Source organism: Rhinopithecus bieti, unplaced genomic scaffold (genome assembly GCF_001698545.2).
Source record: "Rhinopithecus bieti isolate Rb0 unplaced genomic scaffold, ASM169854v2 scaffold_30032, whole genome shotgun sequence".
Classification (NCBI taxonomy): Eukaryota; Metazoa; Chordata; class Mammalia; order Primates; family Cercopithecidae; genus Rhinopithecus; species Rhinopithecus bieti.
In genome coordinates this window covers 592,130-605,680 of record NW_016813134.1, presented here as the reverse complement: position 1 = coordinate 605,680, position 13,551 = coordinate 592,130, and the positions used below count along the sequence as shown (strand labels likewise).

At 43.2% G+C, this 13,551-nt stretch overlaps 1 protein-coding gene across 2 annotated transcripts in view; it reads right to left on the bottom strand.

Annotated features, from left to right (window-relative positions):
- The window catches only part of EPHB1 (EPH receptor B1), a 451,564-nt gene that overhangs the window by 56,008 nt on the left and 382,005 nt on the right, over positions 1-13,551 (bottom strand). For both annotated transcript variants that reach the window (XM_017847708.1, XM_017847709.1), the window contains exon 11: positions 4,566-4,813. In XM_017847708.1, coding sequence (XP_017703197.1) covers positions 4,566-4,813 — 248 coding nt within the window. The remainder of the gene's footprint in view (positions 1-4,565; positions 4,814-13,551) is intronic.

Sequence of the window (13,551 nt, the reverse complement as noted above, 5' to 3'; positions counted from 1 at the left end):
AGCACATGCTGAGCTCAGTAGGTAACAGATACGCATCTGTAATTGTAGTAGATGGTTGGGACCTAATGATGCAGGCCTAAACTTCGGATCAATTAGTCACAAATGTGGGTAGCATCCGTCACTTGACTTATGAATGGCAAATAATACTTTACATGTTTTGATATGTTTTGATCCTTAAAATCGGTCCTGTGCAGTAGGCAAGGCAGGCAATATTATATTGTTTTCACAGACAACATAAAGGAGGTCCAGAAAATGTATGTGATCAGCCTTAAATCACAGTGTGGTTTTGAGTTATACCAGTAATCAAAGTTCAGAATGGTAAATCACTTCTCCACTGACAGCCCATCTCTGATCAACTGGTAATGGTGGCCTTAAATGCTGTGTGGAGAAAAAGGCTGTGCATCAGCTTTGCAGGGAGAAGAACCATGATGGATTAGTGATGCTAGTTTTATCTGGGTCTTCTAACTCCTGTCCCGTGCTTTTGCCATTGGAATGTGCTGACTCTGCAATGGGCAACATATTTTCTTTAGAATCTTCAAGAGAACCACATATCAAGATAGGTAGGGTCATGTCTGTTGAATTTGTAACCTTGGTGAAATTTAAAGATAAAAACATATTAAGATTTTTTTGGCATGTTTAACTGTTACATTCTCAGTAGATCGGTATAACTCTCCAAAAAGAACTTCCAGAGATATGAACAGTAGCATTCAAAGATGAACAAGACACACACACACACACAAAAACTAACTGATTTCTTGGTGACTTTGGGAAAGAATCTGGCTCCATGCTGAGCACATAGTAAAAGCATAGCACAGAGAAGAAATACAGGTCTAGGTGAGGTGATTTAAACCTTCCTCCCTTCATGCAGTGCTTTCTGCTGAAATTGCTTTTCTGCAAATGCACCGAAGCCACTTGCTGGTCCTTATATTAGACAGGAAGGATTTAGGTATTTCAACTTTCATTGATGAATCCACTTCAGGAAATGAAATCCTTATTTGATTTGTTCAAAGAAAATGAATCATAGATTTTTTTCTAACTGAAAGGGACCTTTTGAGCTCACCTAGCTCAATGCCTTTAGTTTATAAATTGGGAAATTGAGTTAACAGGTTTGCTCCAGGTCACAGGGTGACTCACAGCAGAAGCCAAAGCAGAACCTTGGTCTCAGGACTTCCAATCTGGTGTTCTCTTCGTGATTTCTGGGTTGCTATCTTCTAGCTGCAGCCCACGAATGAGCTTCTCTGATGAGAAATGTCCCCATTTGACATTACTCAGTGACTTTCAAGAGTCTTCCAGTTATGATTATCTGTGGAAGAACCAGCAGCAACCGCAAAGCCAAGCTTTAGGCAAGAAGGCCTTATGCAGCATGTCAAGAAGCATGTTAACTAAACCATGGGATACTGGCCACAGCTTCAGAAATTGTTCCTAATATTAGGGAAGAGCCACCAGGTTGAAGCCCTTGAATTTGAGTGTCAAGAAGGAAAAATTTACTTATGGATCTGTATGCTATATAATCCATGGCACAATAATTTTTAGAAAATTAGTAATAATGAACCATCTGCTGAATGTGTGGTTGAAGCATAATGGTATCTCTCACATGCTGATTCAGGGCTAGAACTGTAGCTACTCTCCAAAGACGCTATGACCAGGAGGAAAGGAGAAGTTGGAGGGGAGGAAACAGTTGCAGAAATTGAGGACTAATCCTTTTCCTTTCTTCTCTGAGTAGTGATCCTAAAATTATCCTACTTCCCAGAAGATGGACCCTGTAGAACTGAACTGATGACCTATTTTTCGATTTTATCAAGCAGCAGATACGTCAATTAATGTTGCTATGCTCCAGGGTTCGGTAGTAAGGCTGAAATTAGATTTATAGATTACCTGCCTCCATGCAGTGTGAGGAGTCAGAAACGCTTCATTTCCCTCTCTCCTCCTGGCACTGCCTGCTCCCACCACTCCTTTCTTACCATGCCTGCTCCTCTGTTTTCCCGTGCTCCTCTCTTGCCCCCAGGTTTTCTTCCCCTGCAAGCTCAGCTCATCATCATGAGAAATGCTGGTGTCCAACATGCCTCCGTGACCTGGGCCCCAAATGAAAACAGATCCTAGGAAGAACAGCAGTGTAGGGTTTTGATTTTCTGCCGGCTCCTGAGAATGAATCTCCCTGTTCTCCTGCATACTCCTGTGAGGGAGTGTGATCACAGTCCCCAAATCAAGCAGTGGCTCTCTCTGAAGTCCAATCAGTTGACTGGTAGGAAATAAATGACTCCCAAAAGGGTCTTGACAGTGGTTCCAGAAAATGCTTTTCCTTCTCACATTGCCTTTTATTCAAGTTTATTCAACTTTGCTTATTCAACTGTCTTCATGAGATCTCTGATCATAAATGAATGTCCCCAAGAAAGCATAGACACTGCCTTGCACTGACATGAGAGGTGTGGCAGCAAGGACAGTGAGAGATAATGTACACACAGGATGACTGGAGCTCTCATGCCACTCCCTAGCATTTTTGTTTGAGAAATAATTTTTCAGTCAACTAGCATTTACCAGGTGTGCACTGTGTTAGGTATCGGAGTTTCCAAATACAAAGCATGACCCCATACCCTCAAGGAGGTTGTCCTAGGGAAGGTACACGGGCCCAGTAATCTGCCTCAGTTGTTCCTCACCCCTGCACCCCCAGCAAAACAAACGCCACTACTGCCTAGTGACCCAGACTGGGCAAAAAGTATGTTCCTGTTGTACAAAGGTAGCTTCAGTAGTGTGCTTCTAGAAAAGTGCCCCAGCTACCCTTCCACACTACAGCCCCTAAGCTCTGTTTCTGAGTCCTGGAGTTACCATGTAGGGGTTGATAAATTACCAAACAGGTCCACACTTACTCTGGCCTTCACATACACTATTTTTGCTGTTCCATCAGCCTACCTGCCTGCTTCTCGCTTCTCTGACAAATTCATCTTCTCTAATCTCAGACAAATTCTGCCCCATCTTTGAAGCCTCCCCTGGATTCTGCAGGGAGATTTAAGAACTTCTTCACTTACTACATCTGTACTTAACTCATGGGGGAAAAAAGTTAAGATAGGCAAATGATTGCTAGAAGCATTGGGCACTAGCAGGAGTAGGGACTACATTGGTGGCAGGCTGTACTCTCTAAGATGAACATAACAAAAGCTCCCAGCTATCATGTGTAAGAAGACATTGAGTTGATGTCCCTTCATCAAAATGTGGGGCCTGTTTTCTCCCTTTGTATCTGGGCCTGTCACTATGTTGGAAATGACACTATGTGGCTTCCTAGCCTGGGTCACAAAAGTAACACAGATTGCCCATTCTTCTCTTGGGATGCTTTTTCTTGAGACCCAGCTTGCTCTAAGGCAGTCCAAGCAGGCCACCTAGAAAGGTGGCAGCTGACACTCAGCATTGACCACCTAATATATGAATGAAGGAGGCTTCGGACAATTCTAAGCCTCAGCCCTTGAGCTACTGCAACTGACTCCACATGGATCAGAGGTGTCCCTCCCAAATCTTGCCCAAATTGCAGATTCATGAGCAAAATACATTGTTGTTGTGCTAAGCCACTGAGGTCTTGGGGGTGATTTATTATGCAGCATTAAAGCAAGGTTTCCTTTATCTCTATAGGCACAGCATCCAGAATAGGGCCTGGCCAGAGCAGTGATCCCAGCAATGTGTCCATGAGTGACCCTTTAATCTGCAGCCACAGCTATTGTTTGGTTGCTGTGGTAATGTAGCCAGCTACTGGGTATCACCCTGAAGTTGTTGCTCAGAAGGCTCTGCCCATTCTTTGATGCTGCCCACTGGACCCTCTGCTCTCAGTTTCTGCTTCCTGGCTGAAGTTATCCGCTTCCACTCCCCAGACATCAGCATCATGGCCATTCTCACTCACCTCTAGGTGCTCAGTGATGGCCTACGGAAATGAAAACGGTTTCATTGTGGGCCTGGCTCTACTTTGGGCATATTCTGACAATGATCTTTTACAGGTCTCCCAGCCAAAGGCCTTCAGCAACTCCCCACTTCTGCTGCAAGTTGGTTGGGAATCTTCACCAACCACAGAAATACCCATGGATGCTTGTGACACAGGGTTCCCCTTCCCTACCCAGAAGTGTCTCCTCAGAGGGCAGGTGGCCCAGGCATCAGAAAATGGCAACCCATTTTACTTCTGAACCTGTAAATGCAGAGAGCAGTCTGGGAGGGTGGCTGTGCTGGTGAAAGGCAGAGATGGCCGCGGATGTCTGCATGAATCACACAGGGCTATGCAGCAGCCAAAAGTCTCTTCAATCTCTGTGATTCATGCAGATGCCAATGGCCATTCTTTGCCCCTCTCTATTCATTTTATTCATCCAACAAGAATTTGTCAATGCCCTACTCCATGCCATCCTCCTCCTGAGGATCCCACAAGCACTGTTTTGTTCTCTTCTTTCAGCAACAAATCTCTGCTAACATCTCCAATGCCCATTCACACTGGATCAGGTTATTCTTGAATGGTAGGTTGTACTCATGGAACCCCTCTCCCCAGCTACCATTTGCCTGCATCCAAGTGCATCATCAAACCCCTGAGTTGCTCTTACCCTGAGGAAAGAATCCAATGCACCATTCTCCATGAACTCTGTGATGATCATGACAGGCCGACTCTTGGTGACCACACCCTCCAGGCGAATGATGTTGGGATGGTCGAACTGGCCCATGATGCTTGCCTCACTCAGAAAGTCCCGACGCTGCTTCTCCGAGTACCCTGCCTTCAGGGTCTTGATGGCTACGTAGATTTCCCTCTTGCCTGGCAGTTTCAAACGCCCCTTGTACACTTCTCCAAACTCCCCTGCAACAGCAAAAATATCATTAATATCCTCTTCCTTTTCAGTCTGTGGAACCAAGAGGGAAGGCATCTAATGGAGAACAATGGTGCTCCAAGTGGAATTGTGATGGAGAACAATGGTGCTCCAAGCGGAATTGTGATTAAAGTGGCGGGAATTGAAACAGTCTTCTCTCACTGTAACTATATTGTTTTGGCTGTAACCAGTTCATGGCAAACACAAAAGGATTACTAAAGTACATGCCTTACCTTGATACTTAGAAATAGTTTGGGTAACTAAAGTGGAATTTCAGAATATATATGAGTTTGTTTCTCCCCACACTTAATTTTTCCATTGTGTCCCAGCTGAATACTGGAAATGAAATAGTCAGTTTCACTTTGGCAGGATCATGATTCATTTTGAGCAGATCCTGGTGCAAGAACATTCAAGGGATAGGGGGCATGTTCAGATACCTTGGCCCTCTGAATGAGATGTATACTGTTTATGTTCCTACACTGCTGGGAGAGCATTTGTGTTTACTGGGTGCCCCAGAAAACAGATACTGAGGAGTTAGGAAGGGAAGAGGTTCACTTGTGAAAGACAAAAGTGAGAGGAAGCAGGACTGGGCAGACAGCCCAAGACCACCACGCAGACCTGATGAAATTCCAGCTAACCCAAAAGGGAGAGCCAGAGCAGAGTTCCCATTGCAGAAGCAGCTTGGCCCTCACATCCCTGCCATGCCCAGTCACTGGCTGGGGGCTGCTGGGAAGAGCTGGGCCTCTGCAGGAAAGCCAGGGCTGACCCTGAAGGGGCTGCAGCTGGAGGCTGTCAGCTAACTGCACTTTTGGCAGATGAATAGCAAGTTATTTCTCCAAACAGGCATGAGCTGCACACCTCCATGCATGCCACAACATTGACACATTTTCACAGTAAAGTCACCAACAGTAAAAACAATTATGGTGACACTACTTCATAGCTGCCTAAAAAAAAAAAAATCTGTCGAATCCTGTTTAACATGCTTTCAAAAGTTTTTTATGATTTAACTTGGCTTGTTAACTTCCAATTCTTTCATGTGAAGCAGTTAAGTGTCTACTTGTAAGTGCAGCAGAAGAAACATGGCTTTCTGCTGGGAAAACTTTCTCTCTCACTTTCCAATTCTGGAAGAAAATGATGGAGCAAACTGAGCAATCAGATAAATTACTCGTCATATTAGAAAGGCAAGTTAACATTGCTCCTGTGATTCATTTGGGAGTTCCTTTTGTTTTCTTGCTGCAAAAAAAGATTGGAAGGAAGCTGTATGAAAGGACTATTATGCAAAACTGCTCCAGAGTCAACAGAACTTAAGAAACTGGGGCTGGAGTAGAGGCTGGGTAAGCAACATTAGGAAGATTTCAACATGGACCTAACACTCAGATAAATATCATTTATAACACTATTTGTTTTGGGGGGCTGTTCTTTTTCGTTCCTCCCATCCTTCCTCCCTTTCTCTCTCTCCCTCCCTCCTCCCTCCTCCCTCTCTCCCTCCTTTCCTTCCTTCTTTTCTTCCTCTCCTTTTTTTTTTTCTTTGAGACAGGGTCTCACTATGTCGCTCATGCTATATTTGAGCTACTGGGCTAAGTAATCATCTTGCTTCAGCCTCCTGAGTAGGTGGGACTACAGGTATGCACCACTGCACCTGGCTGCAACACTGGTTTTCACATTGAATCATATGCTCTTTCGGTGAACTGCTGGAGGTCAGACCAAGTCTCATTCATGTTTGTAGCTTGCACATCTACTCCACTGTGGTGCTTGGCACATAGCAGATATGCCAGTAAAAGTTGTTGTATCATATTTATTATTATATGTTTGGCTTTTACCTTGCTCACTCTTGAGTTACGAACTGCTGAAGATTCTTATCTCTGCTTTATCCAGAAGTAGAAGCACCAGTATTTGAATTTGTATGTTAAAAATACATTTACTGCAGCATCATCTTCTATAGACAAACACTACAATAGCTTAACTTATTTAGTAATTAAAATGAGTAAAATTTAAAGAAAAGTACTAGACAATACAGACCTGTCACATACATGTGTGTGTATATAAGTGTGTGTATATATATGTGGATGTATGTATATATGTGTCTAGATATATGTATGTATGTATATATGTAGCATATATATGTATGCATGTAGATACGTAGCATATATATAGCATATATGTATGCTATATATATATATATATAACTATGAGCTAAATGAACACAAATTACATACTTGATAAGTATACTAATGGAAGAATATTAGTTAGTATTTCTTCCTTGTTGCCATAATAATGGGCTCTATTTTCTTTTAGAAAAAAGCCAGAGTTGATAGTTGAGGGTAAATGTGTGTTAATATTTCTTTGTGGAGGAGACAGTACACAAACATGTCTTTATTAACCACCTACTATGTGCCAGGAACTATGCTAGGCACTTTGTGTGACTTACTCAATCTTCACAACACTCCTGGGAGGTAGGTATTACTATGGCCATTTAAATAACAAGGAAACTGAGGCACAAGGAAAACATGTCCCAATCACACAGGTGGGAGTCACAGCCAGGGTTGTTGTCCATACCCATCTCTTCCTGCCATACTGCCTCTAGATAGCTATGTTTCAGTTAGCAGGGCCATGGGGAATAAAGCTACATAGATATGAAGTTACAGCTCAGGGACCATCATGCCCCAAATGTGCAGGTCCAAACAAGTCATATATAGTGACTATCACAGCAACTCAATATCTAGGTGAGAGCAAAATAAGTGATACTGTTTCATAGGCAGATGTCCTTCATGTAAGCCTCCTGCCTGGGAGCTGGGTGGCATCAGAATATTTAGAAGTCAGTGTATTTATCAGTTTCTACATATCAGCGTGTGGAGTTTGGAAAAGTGCTCCAAGTGAATCTGATGTCCCCACAACACACAAAAGACTCCAGTTGAGAAGTTCTGTTCTACCTCAGTGGTTCTCAAAGCTGGCTGCCCACTGGAATCACCTGAAGAGACTTACAGAGTCCAGAGGCCTGGGCCTTACCTCAGAGATTCTGATGAATTGGTCTGGGTACATCCTGCACATTGACATATTTAAAAGCTGCCCAAAGGATTGGCTACATAATTTGCAGAGCATGGTGCAAAGTAAAAGTGCAGGACTCCTTGTTCAAAAATGTGACCACAGAGCAACAAACCTCAAGTGCAGGTCCTTCTGAACATCGGGCCCTGTGCAAATGCACCAGTCACAGGTCCATGAAGCCAGGCCCAGCTGCCCAGTGATACTGACATGCCGCTCAGGCTGAAAACCATAGGCTTAAACCATCCAAGCACTTTTCAAATGAATTAGTGAACTGCCAAAAGCCATGGCATTCCTGAAATTTATCTCTGTACTTCTGAATACTTTTGAAAGCAAAGCACACATACAGGCTGCCTCATACTGCACAGGGCCTGGCACATAGTGTGGACTTAATAAATGTGAGAGGAGAGAAAGAAGAAAAGAAGGAAGGAAGAAATCAATGAAGATGTATAAGACAGTATGAATCAAACTACTTTCCTAATTGGGAAATGTTATTTAATTTTTAATCTTTGTGACTGGTCTTCAAGTCTAAAAACTCATACAGTTTTTAAAAATTATAAAATACAAACATGCCTTCTTTGGGTAGGGCATGGTGGACTTTGTGATTGGTTACCTTCGTGGTCATGGTGTCACTGCTCTCAGAAATCTGCTCTGCAGTGACGTAAAGAATGGAAATTCTGTAAAAAGAACTCCTTTTCTGTCTGGCAAAGAAATGTCTTCATATTCTCCAAGCCAGGAGGTTTTCAAAGCACCAACTGCAAAGGATGTCACTTAATATCTAATCCTCACTAGGGGATTATGTTCTCCCCTGTAATTAAGTAGCCCCCTGAGTGCAGCTGGGAGGCAAATTGGTAGTGAGTGGAGGAAGAAGCTCCATGTCTACACCCAAACCACACGTGAGACATTGGATGTTGGCGGGCCCTTCATTTCTCCAGAACTTAGCTTTCTCATTGCTATACAATAAAAAGAAGTGACCAACTGTCTTTCTTTACTAACAGGGTGTTGGGAGAAGTCTAGGAGAAAGTGCTTTGTAAACTACAAACCGTTTGAAACACTTGTGGGTGGTTATTTATTTATTTATTTATTTTTTGAGACAGAGACTTGCTGTGTCGCCCAGGCTGGATTGCAGTGGCATAATCTCGACTCACTGCAATCTCAGCCTTCTGGGTTCAAGCAATTATTCTGCCTCAGCCTCCCACCACCACGCCCGACTAATTTTTATATTTTTAGTAGAGACGGAGGTTCACTATGTTGGCCAGGCTGGTCCTGAAGTCCTGACCTTGTGATCTGCCCACCTCAGGCCCCCAAAATCCTGGGATTACAGGTGTGAACCATCATGCCTGGCCTTTATTTATTTATTTATTTTTTAGACAGTCTCGCTCTGTTGCTGAGGCTGGAGTACAGTGATGTGATCTCGGCTCACTGCCACCTCCACTTCCCGGGTTCAAGTGATTCTCCTGCCTCAGCCTCCCAAGTAGCTGGGATTACAGGCTTGTGCCACCACTCCTAATTTTTGTATTTTTAGTAGAGACAGGGTTTCTCCATGTTGACCAGGCTGGTCTCGAACTCCGGACCTCGGGTGATCTGCCTGCCTCAGCCTCCCAAAGTGCTGGGATTACAGGCATGAGCCACCAGGCCAGGCCTGTTTTAAAAAGACATAACAGAAGTAGGTAGTCGGGAGGGAGAGTGCAGAGTGGGGGATCTCACTGGAAGAGAAAAGAGAGGAAAAGTAGGTTTCGGCAGCCTTTTGAGACTTATGGTGACTGATCTAAGACACATCAGAGCTTTCTGCCAGGGGACATGGTGAAGTTTCCCTGCCAGGTGCCTGAGCACGGAGGGTGTCTTCAGATAAGCCTAGGATACTAAAGTCTGGGCTTCTGGCCCTTGAGCACACCACAGCCTACAGCCTTATAGAAAGGTGGGAGTCAATGGGCGTATTACTATTATTAATAACAAACAGGAAATCAAGACCGTGTGTCACTTATAATCTAAGAAATTGCTGTTGCCTGTGATCTTTGACTTCAGTTTAATATAGTATCTACAAGAAACTATTTTTGCTTTTTGATAATTTTCCTGCAATTAGGGCCAGGACTTGATGTCTGTGCTACTTCGATTCGCCATCATCTGAACTCTAAAGAGCTTCCTTTTACATGAGCTCCAAATCATGGCCATAACGTTTTCATTTTTAATAAAAATTCATAATACCTAGAAAATATTTCTAGCAATTCAAGAATTAACATTATATTTAAGACAGACACTTCAAGGAAACGATTGTGCTGGGGAGTGGTTGTGGCTGATTCTTTTCACACAGATTCTTTACTGACAGTAAATGCGGCCAGCCTAATTTTGGTCCGACTGGACTTTGATTGGCACATATCTTTGTGGCTGACATTGGGTCCTCTCCTATAGCCAAACATCTATTTGGTTAGGACCCAGATCCAGCTGTAGGCCAGTCTAGTGGCCGATGTGCTCAGCAGTGGTTCTCAAACTGTGGTTCTTGACCAGTAGCATCAGTATCACCTAGGAACTTGTTAGAAAATGCACTTTTCCAAAACCCACCTAGACCCACAGCATCAGAAGCTCAGTAGGTGGGGCCTGTGACCCGGGTTTTAGCAGCCTCCAAGTGATTCTAATGCCTGCTTCATCTGTTTGAGAACCTGGCCCTCAAGGCTGTCAGTTGAGGGTAATTTAACCAATTCCTATGCGTTTCCTCCCAGACAGCTGCTGAAATTATTCCCTACAAGTTTCAGCTCCTTGCCAATTCTTCTTGCCTACCTTCCTTGACAAAATGAGGAAGAGAGAAAAAGTGGTTCAGCAGCATCAAATGCCTCAACTATTATATGTAAAATCAGAAGAAAAGAACTCTCAATTTTTGAAAACAAAACATTCACCTACCAGCAGATATTTCAAGCAGTAGCTGCTGGTTGTGCACAGCTCAAATCTACACAGAATTGCACTTTTTTAAAAAAAGCAGCATTCTGAAGTCAAAAACTGCCTTGGGGAAAAAAAAGGAAAGCAGAGCTACTAGTTACTAATTCAAGCTTACACCAGAAATGGAATTTTTAAAGAATACATTTAAACTAGGTTTTAAAGCGTGATTTCAAGCAAGTTTTGACACACTGGCCTGTGCAAGATAAATGAGGTATGGCTAAACCAGGGAGAGCAGAACCATGGTACACACTCCACCACTTCCTGACCCTGCACAGAGGACAGACATTATTAGTTGATCACAACCATCATCAGCCTTTCACCAGAGTTCCTCAGATACTCATCACCAGACCACTGAGTTGGCACATGAGATGGAACCTGCTTGACAGCCATGGTATTCACAATACCTAATATCCAGGGAGTGAGCAAAAATGGTTGTCTCTTTTCTTGTAAGTTTTTATAGTTGTTAGACAACTGCATACCTATATATCACATATGTGTGTATATATCTTCACACACATACATATATCTATATTTTATATGTAATTAGCTTATTTTCATAAACAAGCACTTATAATTAAAGATGCTAAATATCTCAGTCCTTGTTGTACTTCCTAACGCTGATAATTGATCACACTCAGAGGAAGAGAACCAGAAGACAGGACCAGGGTATTCTATGAGGATCATGCTTTCTCCAGGGCATGTGGGACAGTCTTTGTAGCATCACAATAGAGTAACAATGAATTCTAGGACAGTATCACAATTCCCAACAAAGAGGCTTGAGTATTCCAAACTGCTAGACAGAAGCAATGGGTATTCCAAACTGCCATCAGAAGCAATGCCTCTGTATACTGAGCCGCTCTTTTCCACAGCAATGAGTGGCAGTTAGCCACTCTGTAACTATATGCAACAGCCCAAGGGTTATATTCATGTGAGGGTTACATTCTCCGGATCTAGATCAGCTCTAGCTGGGTTTAAATTCTAGCTCTACCATAAACTTAACTGGCAGCACAACCTTCGGCAAGCTATCCTCTGAATGTTGATTTCCTTACTAGTTACAAGAAAATATACATGTGTACACATACATATGCTCTAACTCACAGAGCAATAAGAGAGTTAAATGAGATAATGCTTGTGAAGGATGTAGAGTATTGTCAGACACACGGTGAGTGTTCAAGAGATGCTAGCTACTTTGACTATGTTCCTGAAGACATGTCTATGATTTCCTCTCCTAGAAATGCTTCTTGCCGTAACTCCTATTCAATGTGGAGCTACCCTCATGCTGCCTATCTGCACTCTGAAGGACCCCAGGACTGTCAAACTTGCTAGTGACCTTTCTGCCAAATCATCCCCAAGGAAACCCAGGCCTTTGTTGGCCTCACAGATGACTCCATCCCCATCCATACATATCACACATTCCCTCATCCCAACTATTCTCACACAGCCCTTTCACTGCAGGCTTCCTTCTTCCAGACAATCATCCATTCCTGGAAATGTTGAATCAATAGCTGCTAGAGTCAGAGGAGAACGTATTTATTAATGAAAATACAAATGGCATGTCTTCCTCTGGCAACAACTTCTGGTGACACCTTTACCTACGTAGTCATGCTTAGGCTGTTGCATACAGTTATACGGGTTTCACACTCCACAACCCAGGAGTGCCATTCAAGCTGTAGGGCCCTGACTCATGTTCTGGGCAAGTCTACTGATCAAACTGACCAGAATTAACCAATACATTGGAGTTGACCTATGAGATGACACCTGATAGTCAGACTCATGGTAACAATAAGCTAATATTCTCTGAACATACCAAGGTAACCTGCTGCCCTCTGTAAAGATACTTCAATTACTCTCATTATCTGCAATGAGAAGAGGAAGGGTCAGCTTTCCTTCACTCCACTGGGCCACTTTCAGAGCATCAGATGATTCATGATCTCATGCCACCTCTCCAGTCTCTCTTCATTCTCCTAAACACTATCTAGTTCTCCAGATTTTTAACACTGCCATGTTCTCCCACCAAGAACCTATTTTCATTTGCCATATATAACAAATATTTAATTGAGCACTTAAGTGCCATGCACTAGGCAGGTAACAGACCAACAAAACACATACATTCCTTTGCTCCCACGGAACTTTGAGCCTTGTGAGGAAAGATGGACATTAAACAAATGATTACTTAATAATTAATGATTTATTATTGTCTTCTTGTGTGGCATCACACCTGGCTCGCAATTATTATATTTTTATTTCTTTGATCAACATTTGCAACAACTTTAGGAGAAACTTTGGCAGTTGACGCAACTTTTCAGCCTCACAGTTTCTTAATTGTCCTCCATGGGTCTTCACTCACATGCACAACTGCCACTCCCCACACCCTGGGTGCCAGGCAGCCTTCCTCTCCCTTAACCTGAGGCCCCTCATTTCTGATCACAGCCTCCATGCTACCACTCCCCATCAGCTCCAAGCACCAAGCCCACTGGTCACTCCATTCATCACATTCATTTGGGTATACCCCAGTTTGGATAAGTTTAGTCACTTAAATGTAGCCTCGATCCTAGCATCAACCATCTCAAAGCCTCTCCGTACCATCTAAACAAAACCCCATAACCTCCAAGGTTTTACTCATTCTTTCCCATCCCCCTCTTCTAGTCCAATCCAAGCAGAGCATTTATAGGATTTGGCTCACTAGAACATTGGTCCTTTCACCCACCCTGCTATGAAACCTATTTTCTATGGGATAAAATTCATATAGCAGCCTCTG